The sequence below is a fragment of the Danio rerio genome, chromosome 10, assembly GCF_049306965.1.
Source record: "Danio rerio strain Tuebingen ecotype United States chromosome 10, GRCz12tu, whole genome shotgun sequence".
Classification (NCBI taxonomy): Eukaryota; Metazoa; Chordata; class Actinopteri; order Cypriniformes; family Danionidae; genus Danio; species Danio rerio.
This window is the reverse complement of record NC_133185.1, coordinates 3,071,680-3,088,398: the sequence shown is the minus strand read 5'-3', so window position 1 is coordinate 3,088,398 and position 16,719 is coordinate 3,071,680. Positions and strand designations below refer to the sequence as shown.

At 40.5% G+C, this 16,719-nt stretch overlaps 1 protein-coding gene and 1 long non-coding RNA gene across 4 annotated transcripts in view; one reads left to right on the top strand and one right to left on the bottom strand.

Moving 5' to 3' along the window:
- LOC141376286 (uncharacterized) overlaps positions 1 to 8,000 on the top strand; it is a 501,640-nt gene extending 493,640 nt beyond the window's left edge. Inside the window, exon 3 of the long non-coding RNA XR_012386080.1 lies at positions 5,736 to 8,000. This is a non-coding gene — a long non-coding RNA (uncharacterized lncRNA). The remainder of the gene's footprint in view (positions 1 to 5,735) is intronic.
- Positions 1 to 16,719, bottom strand: part of LOC556989 (myosin-IIIb) — a 68,761-nt gene that overhangs the window by 49,475 nt on the left and 2,567 nt on the right. For all 3 annotated transcript variants that reach the window (XR_012386071.1, XM_679943.9, XM_005172588.6), the window contains exon 4: positions 11,151 to 11,253. Coding sequence is in view for 2 of the 3 variants with exons in the window: in XM_679943.9 (XP_685035.4) it covers positions 11,151 to 11,253 (103 nt within the window). In the remaining variant the exon portion in view is untranslated. The remainder of the gene's footprint in view (positions 1 to 11,150; positions 11,254 to 16,719) is intronic.

The following is a 16,719-nucleotide window of genomic DNA, read 5'->3' as shown; positions in this document are numbered from 1 at the left end:
TAACTGTAACTGGATATCGGCACGTAAACCTGTTCAGGTCAGGACTGTTATTAAATGTGTGATTTTTGAGACAGATCTGATAATGCATGCCTGAGTTATAACGACTTCCTGTTGTGGCGAATCATTAAAGTTTGCGAGGCCGCCACAGACACGCCCATCGACAAAAACTCTAAAGCTTCGCAATTTAACATCGCCAAGGCCTTTAGATGATAAAACCCAATTTTGGTGTCGATCGGATAAAATCCCTAGGAGGAGTTTGTTAAAATACAACGCCTGGAAATGGCAAAAATGCCACTTTTTCGCCGCAGGAAGTTAATAATATCTGACTTCCTGTTAGGTTTGAGATATGGCTCCAAGAGACTTTTTCGTATGTTTTGGCATGTTTAAGGTGTGTGCCAATTTTCGTGCATGTGCGTGATTCGTAGCTCGGGGGCTCGTCCGTTTAATTTTTCTAGGTGGCGCTGTCGAGTCATTTGCCACGCCCACTTCAATATTGTTATGTGGATGTGTTCAAGAGATGACGTTTATCAACCATGTGAAGTTTCAGGCAGATCGGACATTGTGTGGTTGAGTTATAAGGACTTCCTGTTCCATGGCGATGCGTTGAGGTTTGTCATACCGCCACAGACACGCCCCTCTGCCAAAACTCTAGATCTTCACAATATATCATCGCTAGAGCTTTCAGATAACACCAACCAATTTTGGTGCTGATACGAAAAAATTTGTGGGAGGAGTTTATTACTCCGTAAATCATGTCATTTCCTGTGGCCAGCAGGTGGCGCTATAACTATATCTGGATATTGGCATGTAAACGTGTTCAGGTCAGGACGCTTATCAAACGTGTGAATTTTGAGGCAGATCTGATAATGCATGCCTGAGTTATAACGACTTCCTGTTTTGTGGCGAATCATCAAAGTTTGCGAGGGCGCCACGGACACGCCCATCGACGAAAACTCAAAAGCTTCGCAATTTAACATCGTCAAGGCCTTTAGATGACAAAACCCAATTTTGGTGTCGATCGGATAAAATCCCTAGGAGGAGTTCGTTAAAGTACAACGCCTGGAAATAGCAAAAACGCCACTTTTTCGCCGCAGGAAGTTAAAAATATCCGACTTCCTGTTGGGTTTGAGATATGGCTCCAAGAGACTTTTTTGTGTGGTTTGGCGTGTTTGAGGTGTGTGCCAATTTTCGTGCATGTGCGTGATTCGTAGATCGGGGGCTCGTCCGTTTAATTTTTCTAGGTGGCGCTGTCGAGTCATTTTGCCACGCCCACTTCCGAGACCCATATCAACCTGCTATTTACACCGCGTTTGGTGTGTGTGCAAATTTTCATGAGTTTTCGGGCATGTTTAGACCCTCAAAAGTGCCCCGATAGGGGGCGGAATAATAATAATAATTAAAGCTGCAAGCAGCGATGATAGGGACCTCGCACCCGGGCTCACCGCCGCCCGGTGGCCTCAGTATGACAGAAAACAGCGAACAATAATAATTTAGGCCGATATATATAAAAAACCTGAGAAAATCAAAGATTTATGTCAAACTTCCTTCTGTCAGCAGGTGGCGCTATAACTGTGACTCATGATTGGCATGTAGATGCCTTAAATGCAGGAATCTTATCAACCATGTGAAGTTACAGACAGATCAGACATTGTGTGGCTGAGTTATAAGCCAAACTACCTTCTGCCAGCTGGTGGCGCTATGACTGTGACTTAATATTCTTATGAAGATGTGTTCAGGAGAGGACTTTTATCAACCATGTGAAGTTTCAGTCAGGTGAGACATTGTGTGGTTGAGTTATAACGACTTCCTGTTCCATGGCGAAGCATTGAGGTTTGTCATGCCGCCACGGACACGCCCTTCTGCGAAAACTTTAGATCTTCACAATATATCATCGCTAGAGCTTTGAAATGACACCCCTCAAATTTGGTGCTGATACGATAAAGTTTGTAGTAGGAGTTTGTTACAGTGTAAAACATGTCATTTTCTGTGGCCAGCAGGTGGCGCTATAACTGTATCTGGACATCGGCATGTAAACATGTTCGGGTCAGGAATGTTATCAGAGGTTTGAATTTTGAGGCAGATCGGATAATGCATGCCTAAGTTATAATGACTTCCTGTTTTGTGGCGAATCATCAAAGTTTGCGAGGCCGCCACGGTCACGCGCATCGACGAAAACTCTAAAGCTTCGCAATTTAACATCGCTAAGGTTTTTAGATGACAAAACCCAATTTTGGTGTTGATTGGATCAAATCCCTAGGAGGAGTTCGTTAAAGTACAATGCCTGGAAATGGCAAAAACGACACTTTTTTGCCGCAGGAAGTTAAAAATATCCGACTTCCTGTTGGGTTTGAGATATGGCTCCAAGAGACTTTTTCATATCTTTTGGCGTGTTTGAGATGTGTGCCAATTTTCGTGCATGTGTGTGATTCATAGATCGGGGGCTCGTCCGTTTAATTTTTATAGGTGGCGCTGTCGAGTCATTGTGCCACGCCCACTTTAATATTGTTATGGGTATGTGTTCAGGAGAAGAATTTAATTAACCATGTGAAGTTTCAGGCTGATCAGACATTGTGTGGTTGAGTTATAAGGACTTCCTCTTCCATGGCGAAGCGTTGAGGTTTGTCATGCCGCCACGGACACGCCCCTCAGCAAAAACTCTAGATCTTCACAATATATCATCGCTAGAGCTTTCAGAGGACACCACCTAAATTTGGTGCTGATACAATAAAATTTGTGGGAGGAGTTTGTGACTCTGTAAATCATGTCATTTCCTGTGGCCAGCAGGTGGTGCTATAACTGTATCTGGATATCGGCATGTAAACGTGTTCAGGTCAGGACTCTTATCAAGTGTGTGAATTTTGAGGCAAATAGGATAATGCATGCCTGAGTTATAACGACTTCCTGTTTTGTGGCGAATCGTCAAAGTTTGCGAGGCCGCCACGGACACGCCCATCGACGAAAACTCTAAAGCTTCGCAATTTAACATCGCCGAGGCCTTTAGATGACAAAACCCAATTTTGGTGTTGATCGGATAAAATCCCTAGGAGGAGTTCATTAAAATACAACGCCTGGAAATGGCAAAAACGCCACTTTTTCGCCGCAGGAAGTTAAAAATATCTGACTTCCTGTTGGGTTTGAGATATGGCTCCAAGAGAATTTTTCGTATGTTTTGGCATGTTTGAGGTGTGTGCCAATTTTCGTGCATGTGCGTGATTCGTAGATCGGGGGCTTGTCCGTTTAATTTTTCTAGGTGGCGCTGTCGAGTCATTTTGCCACGCCCACTTCCGAGACCCATAACATACGTAAATTTTCGCCACTTCTGAGGCGTGTGCAAAGTTGCGTGAGTTTTCGGGCATGGTAAGGCCCTCAAAATCGCGATTCATTCCGGAAAAGAATAATAATAATAAACGGAGCAATTCCAATAGGGCCTTGCACCGTTCGGTGCTCGGTCCCTAATTAAAGCTGCAAGCAGCGATGATAGGGACCTCGCACCCGGGCTCACCGCCGCCCGGTAACCTTACGATGACAGAGAACAGCGAACAATAATAATATAAGCCGATATATATATATAAAAAACCTAAGAAAAATACAGATTTATGCCAAACTTCCTCCTGTCAGCAGGTGGCGCTATACCTGTGACTCAAGATTGGCATGTAGATGTCTTCAGGAGAGGAGTTTAATCAACCATGTGAAGTTTCAGGCACATGGGACATTTTGTGGCTGAGTTATAAGCCAAACTACCTTTTGCCAGCAGGTGGCGTTATGACTGACTCAATATTGTTATGTGGATGTGTTCAGGAGTGGACTTTTATCAACCATGTGAAGTTTCAGGCAGATCAGAGATTGTGTGGAGATTGTGTTATAAGACAATTTACATTCTGCCAGCAGGTGGCGCTATTACAAACTCAATATTATTATGTAGATGTGCTCAGGAGAGGACTTTCATCAACCATGTGACATTTTAGACAGATCGGACATTGTGTGGCCGAGTTACAAGCCAAACTACCTTCTGCCAGCAGATGGCGCTATGACTGACTCAATATTGTTATGTAGATGTGTTCAGGAGAGGACTTTTATCAATCATGTGAAGTTTCAGGCAGATCAGACATTGTGTGGTTGAGTTATAAGGACTTCCTATTCCATGGCGAAGCGTTGAGGTTTGTCATGCCACCACAGACACGCCCCTCTGCAAAAACTCGAGATCTTCACAATATATCATCGCTAGAGCTTTCAGATGACACCACTCTATTTTGGTGCTGATACGGGAAAGTTTGTGGTAGGAGTTTGTTATAGTGTCAAACATGTCATTTCCTGTGGGCAGCAGGTGGGGCTATAACTGTAACTGGATATCGGCACGTAAACCTGTTCAGGTCAGGACTGTTATTAAATGTGTGAATTTTGAGGCAGATCTGATAATGCATGCCTGAGTTATAACGACTTCCTGTTTTGTGGCGAATCATCAAAGTTTGCGAGGCCGCCACGGACACGCCCATCGACAAAAACTCTAAAGCTTCGCAATTTCCCATCGCCAAGGCCTTTAGATGATAAAACCCAATTTTGGTGTCGATCGGATAAAATCCCTAGGAGGAGTTCGTTAAAATACAACGCCTGGAAATGGCAAAAATGCCACTTTTTCGCCACAGGAAGTTAATAATATCTGACTTTCTGTTAGGTTTGAGATATGGCTCCAAGAGACTTTTTCGTATGTTTTGGCATGTTTAAGGTGTGTGCCAATTTTCGTGCATGTGCGTGATTCGTAGCTTGGGGGCTCGTCCGTTTAATTTTTCTAGGTGGCGCTGTCGAGTCATTTTGCCACGCCCACTTCAATATTGTTATGTGGATGTGTTCAAGAGATGACGTTTATCAACCATGTGAAGTTTCAGGCAGATCGGACATTGTGTGGTTGTGTTATAAGGACTTCCTGTTCCATGGCGAAGCGTTGAGGTTTGTCATGCCGCCACGGACACGCCCCTCTCCGAAAACTCTAGATCTTCACAATATATCATCGCTAGAGCTTTCAGATAACACCACTCAATTTTGGTGTTGATACGATAAAATTTGTGGGAGGAGTTTATAATTCCGTAAGTCATGTCATTTCCTGTGGCCAGCAGGTGGCGCTGTAACTGTATCTGGATATCGGCATGTAAACGTGTTCAGGTCAGGACGCTTATCAAGCGTATGAATTTTGAGGCAGATCAGATAATGCATGCCTGTGTTATAACGACTTCCTCTTTTGTGGCGAATCGTCAAAGTTTGCGAGGCCACCACGGACACGCCCATCGATGAAAACTCTAAAGCTTCGCAATTTAACATCGCCAAGGCCTTTAGATGACAAAACCCAATTTTGGTGTCGATCGGATAAAATCCCTAGGAGGAGTTCGTTAAAATACAACGCCTGGAAATGGCAAAAACGCCACTTTTTCGCCGCAGGAAGTTAAAAATATCCGACTTCCTGTTGGGTTTGAGATATGGCTCCAAGAGACTTTTTCGTATGTTTTGGTGTGTTTGAGGTGTGTGCCAATTTTCGTGCATGTGCGTGATTCATGGATCGGAGGCTCGTCCGTTTAATTTTTCTAGGTGGCGCTGTCGAGTCATTTTGCCACGCCCACTTCCGAAGCCCATAACAAACGTAAATTTTCGCCACTTCTGAGGCGTGTGCAAAGTTGCGTGAGTTTTCGGGCATGTTTAGCCCCTCAAAACCGCGATTCATTCCGCGGAAGAAGAAGAAGAAGAAGAATTAAAGCTGCAAGCAGCGATGATAGGGACCTCGCACCCGGGCTCACCGCCGCCTGGTGGCCTTACGATTGACAGAGAACAGTGAACAATAATAATTTAAGCCAATATATTTTTAAAAATCTAAGAAAATCACACATTTATGCCAAACTTTCTCCTGCCAGCAGGTGGCGCTATAACTGTGACTCACAATTGGCATGTAGATGTCTTCCGGAGAGGAACCTTATCAACCATGTGAAGTTTCAGGCACATGGGACATTGTGTGGCTGAGTTATAAGCCAAACTACCTTCTGCCAGCAGGTGGAGTTATGACTGACTCAATATTGTTATGTGGATGTGTTCAGGAGTGGACTTTTATCAACCATGTGAAGTTTCAGGCTGATCAGAGATTGTGTGGCTGAGTTACAAGCCAAACTTCCTTCTGCCAGCAGGTGGCGCTATGACTCTGACTCAATATTATTAAGTAGATGTGCTCAGGATAGGACTTTCATCACCCATGTGAAGTTTCAGGCAGATCGGACATTGTGTGGCCGAGTTACAAGACAAACTACCTTCTGCCAGCAGGTGGCGCTATGACTGACTTAATATTGTTATGTAGATGTCTTCAGGAGAGGACTTTTATCAATCATGTGAAGTTTTAGGCAGATCAGACATTGTGTGGTTCAGTTATAATAACTTCCTGTTCCATGGCGAAGCGTTGAGGTTTGTCATGCCATCACAGACACGCCCCTTTGCAAAAACTCTAGATCTTCACAATATATCATCGCTAGAGCTTTTAGATGACACCACTCTGTTTTGGTGCTGATACGGGAAAGTTTGTGGAAGGAGTTTGTTACAGTGTCAAACATGTCATTTCCTGTGGACAGCAGGTGGCGCTATAACTGTAACTGGATATCAGCACATAAACCTGTTCAGGTCAGGACTGTTATTAAATGTGTGAATTTTGAGGCAGATCGAATATTGCATGCCTGAGTTATAACGACTTCCTGTTTTGTGGCGAATCATCAAAGTTTGCGAGGCCGCCACGGACACACCCATCTATGAAAACTCTAAAGCTTCGCAATTTATTATCACCAAGGTTTTTAGATGACAAAACCCAGTTTTGGTGTTGATTAAATAAAATCCCTAGGAGGAGTTTGTTAAAATACAACGCCTGGAAATGGCAAAAATGCCACTTTTTCGCCGCAGGAAGTTAATAATATCTGACTTCCTGTTGGGTTTGAGATATGGCTCCAAGAGACTTTTTCGTATGTTTTGGCATGTTTGAGGTGTGTGCCAATTTTCGTGCATGTGCGTGATTCGTAGCTCGGGGGCTCGTCCGTAAAATTTTTCTAGGTGGCGCTGTCGAGTCATTTTGTCACGCCCACTTCAATATTGTTATGTGGATGTGTTCAAGAGATGAGGTTTATCAACCATGTGAAGTTTCAGGCAGATCGGACATTGTGTGGTTGAGTTATAAGCATTTCCTGTTCCATGGCGAAGCATTGAGGTTTGTCATGCCGCCACAGATACGTCCCTCTCCGAAAACTCTAGATCTTCACAATATAACATCACTAGAGCTTTCAGATAACACCACTCAATTTTGGTGTTGATACGATAAAATTTGTGGGAGGAGTTTATAACTCCGTAAATCATGTCATTTCCTGTGGCCAGCAGGTGGCGCTGTAACTGTATCTGGATATTGGCATGTAAACGTGTTCAGGTCAGGACGCTTATCAAGCGTGTGAATTTTGAGGCAGATCTGATAATGCATGCCTAAGTTATAACGACTTCCTCTTTTGTGGCGAATCGTCAAAGTTTGCGAGGCCGCCACGGACACGCCCATCGACGAAAACTCTAAAGCTTCGCAATTTAACATCGCCAATGCCTTTAGATGACAAAACCCAATTTTGGTGTCGATCGGATAAAATCCCTAGGAGGAGTTCGTTAAAATACAACGCCTGGAAATGGCAAAAACGCCACTTTTTCGCCGCAGGAAGTTAAAAATATCTGACTTCCTGTTGGGTTTGAGATATGGCTCCAAGAGACTTTTTCGTATGTTTTGGCATGTTTGAGGTGTGTGCCAATTTTCGTGCATGCGCGTGATTCGTGGATCAGGGGCTCGTCCTTTTAATTTTTCTAGGTGGCGCTGTCGAGTCATTTTGCCACGCCCACTTCCGAAGCCCATAATAAACGTAAATTTTCGCCACTTCTGAGGCGTGTGCAAAGTTTCGTGAGTTTTCGGGCATGTTTAGCCCCTCAAAACCGCGATTCATTCCGCGGAAGAAGAAGAAGAAGAAGAATAATAATAAACGGAGCAATTCCAATAGGGCCTACGCACCGTTTCGGTGCTCGGTCCCTAATTAAAGCTGCAAGCAGCGATGATAGGGACCTCGCACCCGGGCTCACCGCCGCCCGGTGGCCTCAGGATGACAGAGAACAGCGAAAAACATTAATTTAAGCCGATATATATAAAGAACCAGAGAAAATCACAGATTTATGTCGAACTTCCTCCTGTCAGCAGGTGGCGCTTTAACTGTGACTCAAGATTGTTATGTAGATGCCTTCAGTAGAAGAGTCTTATCAACCATGTGAATTTTCAGGCAGATCGGACGTTGTTTGGCTGAGTTATAAGCCAAACTACCTTCTGGCAGCAGGTGGCGCTATGACAGACTCAATATTTTTACGTAGATGTCTTAAGGAGAGGATTTTAATCAACCATGTGGTTTCAGGCAGATCAGAGATTGTGTGGCCGACTTACAAGCTAAACCACTTTCTGCCAGCAGGTGGCGCTATGACAGACTCAATATTATTATGTGTTCAGGAGTAGACTTTTATCCACAATGTGAAGTTTCAGGCAGGTCAGACATTGTGTGGCTGAGTTATAGGCCAAAATTCCTTTTGTCAGCAAGTGGCGCTATGACTGTCAATCAATATTGGCATGTAAATGTCTTCAAGAGTGGATTTTTATTAACCATGTAAAGTTTCAAGCTGTTCAGACATTGTGTGGTTGAGTTATAAGCCAAAATTCCTTCTGCCAGCAGGTGGCGCTATGACAGACTCAATTTGTTATGTAGATGTGTTCAGAAGAGGACTTTTATCAACCATGTGAAGTTTCAGGCAGATCTGAAATTGTGTGGTTGAGTTAGAAGGACTTCCTGTTCCATGGCGAAGTGTTGAGGTTTGTCATGCCGCCACGGACACGCCCCTCTGTGAAAACTCTAGATCTTCACAATATATCACCGATAGAGCTTTCAGATGACACCACTCAAATTTGGTGCTGATACGATAAAGTTTGTGGGAGGAGATTGTTACTCTGTAAATCATGTCATTTCCTGTGGCCAGCAGGTGGCGCAATAACTCTATCTGGATACCGGCATGTAAACGTGTTCAGGTCAGGACTCTTATCAAGCGTGTGAATTTTAAGGCAGAACGGATAATGCATGCTTGAGTTATAACGGCTTCCTGTTTTGTGGCGAATCGTCAAAGTTTGCGAGGCCGGCATGGACACGCCCATCGACGAAAACTCTAAAGCTTCGCAATTTAACATCGCCAAGGCCTTTAGATGATAAAACCTAATTTTGGTGTCTATCGGATAAAATCCCTAGGAGGAGTTCGTTAAAATACAACGCCTGGAAATGGCAAAAAAGACACTTTTTCGCCGCAGGAAGTCAAAAATATCAGACTTCCTGTTGGGTTTGAGATATGGCTCCAAGAGACTTTTTCGTATATTTTGGCATGTTTGAGGTGTGTGCCAATTTTCGTGCATGTGCGTGATTCATAGATCAGGGGCTCGTCCGATTAATTTTTGCAGGTGGCGCTGTTGAGTCAATTTGCCACGCCCACTTCAATATTGTCATGTGGATGTGTTCAGGAGAGGACTTTTATCAACCATGTGAAGTTTCAGGCAGATCGGACATTGTGTGGTTGAGTTATAAGGACTTCCTGTTCCATGGCGAAGCGTTGAGGTTTGTCATGGCGCCACGGACACGCCCCTCTCCGAAAACTCTAGATCTTCACAATATATCATCGATAGAGCTTTCAGATAACACAACCCAAATTTGGTGCTGATACGAAAAAATTTGTGGGAGGAGTTTGTTACACTGTAAAACATGTCATTTCCTGTGGCCAGCAGGTGGCGCTATAACTTTATCTGGATATTGGCATATAAACGTGTTCAGGTCAGGACTCTTATCAAGCGTGTGAATTTTGAGGCAGATCGGATAATGCATGCCTGAGTTATAACGACTTCCTGTTTTGTGGCGAATCGTCAAAGTTTGCGAGGCCGGTATGGACACGCCCATCGACGAAAACTCTAAAGCTTCGCAATTTAACATCGCCAAGGCCTTTAGATGACAAAACCCAATTTTGGTGTCGATCGGATAAAATCCCTAGGAGGAGTTCGTTAAAATACAACGCTTGGAAATGGCAAAAACGCCACTTTTTCGCCGCAGAAAGTCAAAAATATCCGACTTCCTGTTGGGTTTGAGATATGGCTCCAAGAAACTTTTTCGTATGTTTTGGCGTGTTTGAGGTGTGTGCCAATTTTCGTGCTTATGTGTGATTGGTGGATCGGGGGCTCGTCCGTTTAATTTTTCTAGGTGGCGCTGTCGAGTCATTTTGCCACGCCCACTTCCGAGACCCATATCAACCTGCTATTTACACCGGGTTTGGTGTGTGTGCAAATTTTCATGAGTTTTCGGGCATGTTTAGACCCTCAAAAGTGCCCCGATAGGGGGCGGAATAATAATAATAATAATAATAATAAAAAACGGAGCAATTCCAATAGGGCCTACGCACCGTTTCGGTGCTCGGTCCCTAATAATAATAAACGGAGCAATTCCAATAGGGCCTACGCACCGTTTCGGTGCTCGGTCCCTAATAAACGACCCTGCAGACAGCAGAAAACCTGTACTTTAGTCAAAAGCAGGGTTGCCTGGATTAAACTTTGGAGGAATACTGATGAGGGAAAACCCAAACATTCACAGAGTTTCTTCATGCAAAGCAGATTTGAGGACTGAAATTAAATTATGCTGCTTTATTTTAGATGTTTTTTTGGGGGGTGACCTGTAAGACAAACTAAATACACAGAAGTCTAGGGGTAAAATCTGATTTCATGGCCTCTTGAAGTCTCTCTCAAAACACATTAGAACAAACAAATTGAACACACACCCCATAAACCCACAATTTGAATATGCCAGAAACCACATGTGTCCAATAACACACACAGACACACACACACACACACGCACGCACGCACGCACGCACGCACACACACAAGCAGTGGTGAGTGGGGTGGAGCAGTTTGAGCTTCCTGTCTGTAAATGAACCAGCGAGCGCCCCAATGCAGCTCAGTTCAATCTCAGCAGGCATCACGGCTCGCTGATGTCCTGACCTGTGCAGAGCTGATGGCCGTGATATTCAAATGAAGGACATACCTGCAGGATCTGCTGCTCCAGCTGGGAGTTGGCCTTGCAGAGCTCCATGATGTGTCTCAGCAGCAGTTTGGTGCTCTCCGTTTTACCCGCGCCGCTCTCACCACTGCGGGTCACATCAATACAGAGAATCACAAACAGAGAATTGAGTCATCGGACAGTAGGGCAGGGTGATATGACAAACATCCCATATCCTAATAACAATATATAAATACATATATATATACAGGTGAAGTAAAAATGATTCTCTCTTCTGTGAATTTTTTTCTTTTTCAAAATTATCCCAAATGATGTTTAACAGAGCAAGGAAATTTTCACAGTATTTCCTATTATACTTTTTCTTCCAGACAAAATCTTATTTGTTTTATTTCAGCGATACTTAAAGTAAAAAAAGAAAAGAAAAAAAAACTATTTTAAGGTCAATATTATTAGCCCTTTTAACCCTTGTGTGCTGTTGGGGATGTTTTCATCCATTCTGGAGTGATTTTGAGTCTTAATTTGGCCTCAGATCTTCTGTGTTTCAGCTAGCGGAATGATTTCTGGTGACAAATCTTATTTTGACACATATTATGGGAAAATGCTTTGAATGTTAAAGAAAACTCAGCAATACACTCTGGACAAATTTAAGGTCAAAATTAAAAACTTTAAAGACCATTATAAAGAAAATTTCCAGACTTTTATAGGGCTAAACGCTAAGGATTTTTTCTAATGGCATGGGGTTATTTTAACTTGCCTCATCGAAGCGATTTTAATTTAGTAAATTATATCTTAACCACATATTTTAAATGTCAAAACATGCTACATCTAGATAGAAAATATTAACAAAACTATAATAAACTTAATTCATGCAAATAAAAGTTATAGTAAGAAAGATAATGACACCATATTGGTGAATAGAGTTAAATATTTAACTTTAATTCAAAGTTTTATTCAGATTGGATTATTGGTGATGGGTCGGCATCACTGGGTAACTTTGCATAGAGGAAAATTAAGACTCGTTTTAAAAAATATTTAAATTTTAGTAAATTTAAGACCTTTAAAGGTTTTTGAAATGTATGACATTGTAAGGCTTTAAGACCCTGCGGACATCCAGCAGCTAATCAAGCTCTAACCAGATTTACTAGAAAAGTCCTGGCAGGTGTGTTGAAGCAAATTGAAGCTAAAGTCAGAAAGACACCAGCCCTCCAGGAATGAATTTGGACACCCGTTGTCTCAGTACACAATTTACCTACAGAAGAGTCCAGCTTTAAATAAGAAAATTATATTTATTTATTTATTTATTTATTTATTTACTTATTTTTATTTATTAATTAATTAATTTATTTATTTAGTGAGATGCTAATGGTCTAATCTGATTCAATGATCTATGGTAAGCTAAGCTAAAAGTGCTCCCGGACCCAAAGACAAGCTGAATGGATTAAAAATGGTAAAACAAACAGTATAAATCTAGGTGACTTGTATTTCTAAAAAAATGGGGGAATGTTCCTTTAATGAAAGATGACAAGCATACTTTTATGACGATGTTATCTTGGCTTGTCATTGTCAGACAAAAATGTCTGTGTGTCACTAATGGTGACAGCACCAATGAGCTCTATTGAGGGTTTACTATTTATATAATCAGAGAAAGTCTGGTGCCCAGTGATTGTGAAAACCAAAAACCAACTTTATTGAGCCTTAGCACCACTGACAAAACATCATCTTTTATTAAAGGATGTTCCCTTAACAAAAGATGACACATGCATACTTTTATGATGGTGTTGTTGTAGCTTGTCATTGTCCACATTAAAAGCATTCTTTCCCAGTTGTCAGGGTGATTATCAGCCATCCTCCACTGGCTCTGTCTCTTTCACAAATGTCTGTGTGTCACTAATGGTGACGGCACCACTGGGCTCTATTGAAGGTTTCCTATTTACATAATCAGAGAATGTCTGTTGCCCAGTGACTGCGAAAACCAAAACTTTTTGACTGTTGGCTCCGCACTCACATGATGCATCTCAGGAATCAACCATGGGGCTCCATTTCTGAAAAATACATTAAGCCGGCCTTCCTAATGGTAAAGCAGCAGTGCTGAGTCTCGGAGGAAGGCTGCGCATAGGAAGAACCTTAAATATGATACCGGATACAACTCTGAGTTAAAGCTATCAACCATGCTATTGGGTTATGGAGGAATCCGGGAAGTAAATTCTATCTGAAATTTTCACGGTTAGACTGGATGTAAAAGAAACTAGACAAGAAATCTGTTGACGCAAATTCGAACGGTAGAAGAATGATTAGTCAAAATATTGCCTGAAGGTTTTTATAAAAGCTTAACAATATGTTCTGTTAGTTCATGCATTACTAATTTGAACATGCATTACTGATCATGCAACTAATTTGAACTAATGCTAACTGGGTAACAACAATGTTGAAGCATCGCATGAGAAATGATTGTTGCAAATGCTTTACTTCAAATAAAAATCCCTTAATTTGCAAAAAAGAAAAACTTGAACTTGCGCAAAAGGGTTAATGAATAACGAGACAAAAACACATTTGCCGAATAAACTATGACACGGCTAACATTGTGACTAATTAGCTGTTCAATTATGCTTGCATTAGTTACGATTGGTTGCTAGGTTACCAATACAACCATAGGCTGCTCTAACTTTCTAAAGATTTGCTTTACATTAGATTATAGCACACGTATATCATGGAGGTTTTGATTTTATGTTTGTGTTTACATCTGGAGGACTTAAATTGGAATATTTGGACATATGGACAACAGTGGTTTGTCCATGTTACGATTATAACAAAAATAATGTTGGTACGTTTGATCTTTTTTGACTACATTTTAGTCTCACCTTTATAGTCAAGAAAATTACATGCTGATGTAGTTGTATTTAGTATCAAATGAGATCCATGATGTCTTCTCTTCATTTACTGTAAAAAAATTAAATAAAATAACATGCTTGCTGCCTAAAAATGTTCAGTTGAATCAAAGAATCTTTCTAGTCAACTAAACTACGTAAAAATAAAAGAGTTTAACTTGGTGAAACTGAAACCAAATGTAGTATTTTGATTTAATCTGATAATTTTGGTTTTTTACAGCGTAGTCTTGGGAAAGAGGTAGTCAACGAACATTTTTCGTCCCCTATTTTTGTTAACAAAATTCACACAAACCAATCCCCAGAACTAATCAATATTTTGTTTACAAAAAGGTGCACAATTCAAAACCAATTTATATCCAAATTGCATCACAACCTGGAGGGCTACAATAACATCACCAATCAGCACTCAGTTTTGCTAATACAGCAGCATTATTAAAGGAAGACTAAAATTAAAATATTTGGTCAAAACATTTTTGTTAACTAAAAAAAAAAAAATGAAATAAAGCTAAATAACACAAACAGCTGCTGAAAAGCTAACTGAAAAAAATGTAAAAATAAAAAGAATTTTCTGAATTAATAAGCAATCATTCACGTCAGTTAATACACAACCTGTTTCCTATGGTAACGGGTTCAAACTTTCTTCACTTAATATAAAATGGAGGCCTGTTTAACTACATCATTGATTTTTTTCATGAATAAAGTCTGTTTGTATTTTTCATAATTTGTACTTTACTTCATTTTTTAAATTGCATTTGTGTGGTTTTGAGTTAACGGTCTGTTTAAACAACTATTTCATTTTTATTACGGAGAGGTTTGCACAAGAGTTAAGGTAAGCTGTGCAAACACTGGCTAAACTTTGCTCTGGTCGGCACTGTCAACTCTGCTAGACTAGAATTATTAAAACGAAATGTATAAAAACTAAAGAGATGTCAATGTCAGGTAGCCGAATTTAAGCACACTATTTACCCACAACACTTAAATAATTAACTATATGCGACAAAACAAAACATAATTAGTTTTTTAACAATAATTCTATTTATGAATGACAGTTTTTTTCAATGGGTCAAATTAAAAATAAGAGACTGTTGAAATAAAAAAACAACTTTTATGCTATTCAGGAGCATTGTGCACACACTGACAGGTCAAATCTTCTTCTTCTCTATCAAGTTCAAATCAAACATGAATGCCAAAGCATTTTAGTTATGCATATAAAATAGCCTATGTAAAATATTAACAATATTAAATTAATAAATTATACAGCGAATGAGAAATAAATGAAAGAAAAAGGAATAAAAACAGACAATATTGCTAAAAATATATAATAATTACATGATTAAAACGTGTAGATTTAAATAAAGCGCTGTGGTGTACATATATTTTGCAGCCAGTTTAGACCAGTCATTTCGTCTTAAAGTAAAGTTTTTCGAGTCATTTAGCATCAAGAATGAATTATTAAATGTTGCTCTCGCAACTGTGCATGTGCAGTCAGCTGCAAAGCAAAGCAAAAGCCAAACGAAATGCCTACGATTAACGAAAGACAGCTTTGGAAAGCAAAAGCCGAATTCTAGACATTTTACAAAATTTAGAAACCGGCCAGACACATTTTTTAAGTGCCAAAAAGGTGCATCTCTGTGTGTCTGCAGAGCACAGAATGAATCGGATAAATGAGAGAGGATTTTCCACTACCTAATCGATGGCGGATGTTTGGTTATATTAGGCGAATACTAAATAGTGTGAAAGGATGATAATAATAGTAAAAAAAAAAAAAAAGTTTTAGTAAATATACTTGCACGGCCATTAATATACCTGGTCTATGTAAAGTCTGTGTGGGAAGCACTGGATGTTAAATAAAAAAATACACTAATATTAATAAAACAAGCTAAAATAAACTGAAATTTACAGCAAACTTAAAAATAGCACTGAATTAAAAACTAATTTAAAAATGAAAAACTATCAGAAACATCTTACACTCAAAACTTTAATTAGCTGTTTGTTTAAACGACTTCTTTAAAATGAGCTAAAACAACACAAGTTGTCCCAAAAAACTCCAGAATTAACTGTTTTACGTTTAATCTATTTAAATTTATATAAACTATTAAGCCAACTTAATTCCTTCATGATGTCTCAACGCAAATACGTAGATCATGGAACCCAGCCTTTTATACAGTGTAGACATATTATAAACATTTTTAAACATCTGACACAAGACGTCTTATAGACATACTGTTATTGACATTTGTGTGTTGATGATTGAACGTTTGTGTTGATTTGTGTTGTCTGTTTTTGTTCAGTGGATGCATCATTGGTGACATTTATTCATTCATTTTCCTTCGGCCTAGTCCCTTTATTTATCAGAGGTCATCAAATTGGAATGAACCACCAACTTATCCAGCAAAAGTTTTATACATGCTCTTCCAGCCACAACCAAGTACCGGGAAACACCCATACACTCTCACATTCACACACATACAGTACACTACGGCCAATTTAGCTTATTCAATTCCCCTATAGCACATGTGTTTGGACTGTGGAGGAAACTGGAGCACCCAGAGGAAACCCACGCAAACACAGGGAGAACATGTAAACTCCACACAGAAATGCCAACTGGCCCAGCCAGGACTTGAACTAGTGACCTTCTTGCTGTGAGTCAACAATGCTAACCACTGAGCCACTATGACACCCATATTGTGGACAATAAAGTAAAAATA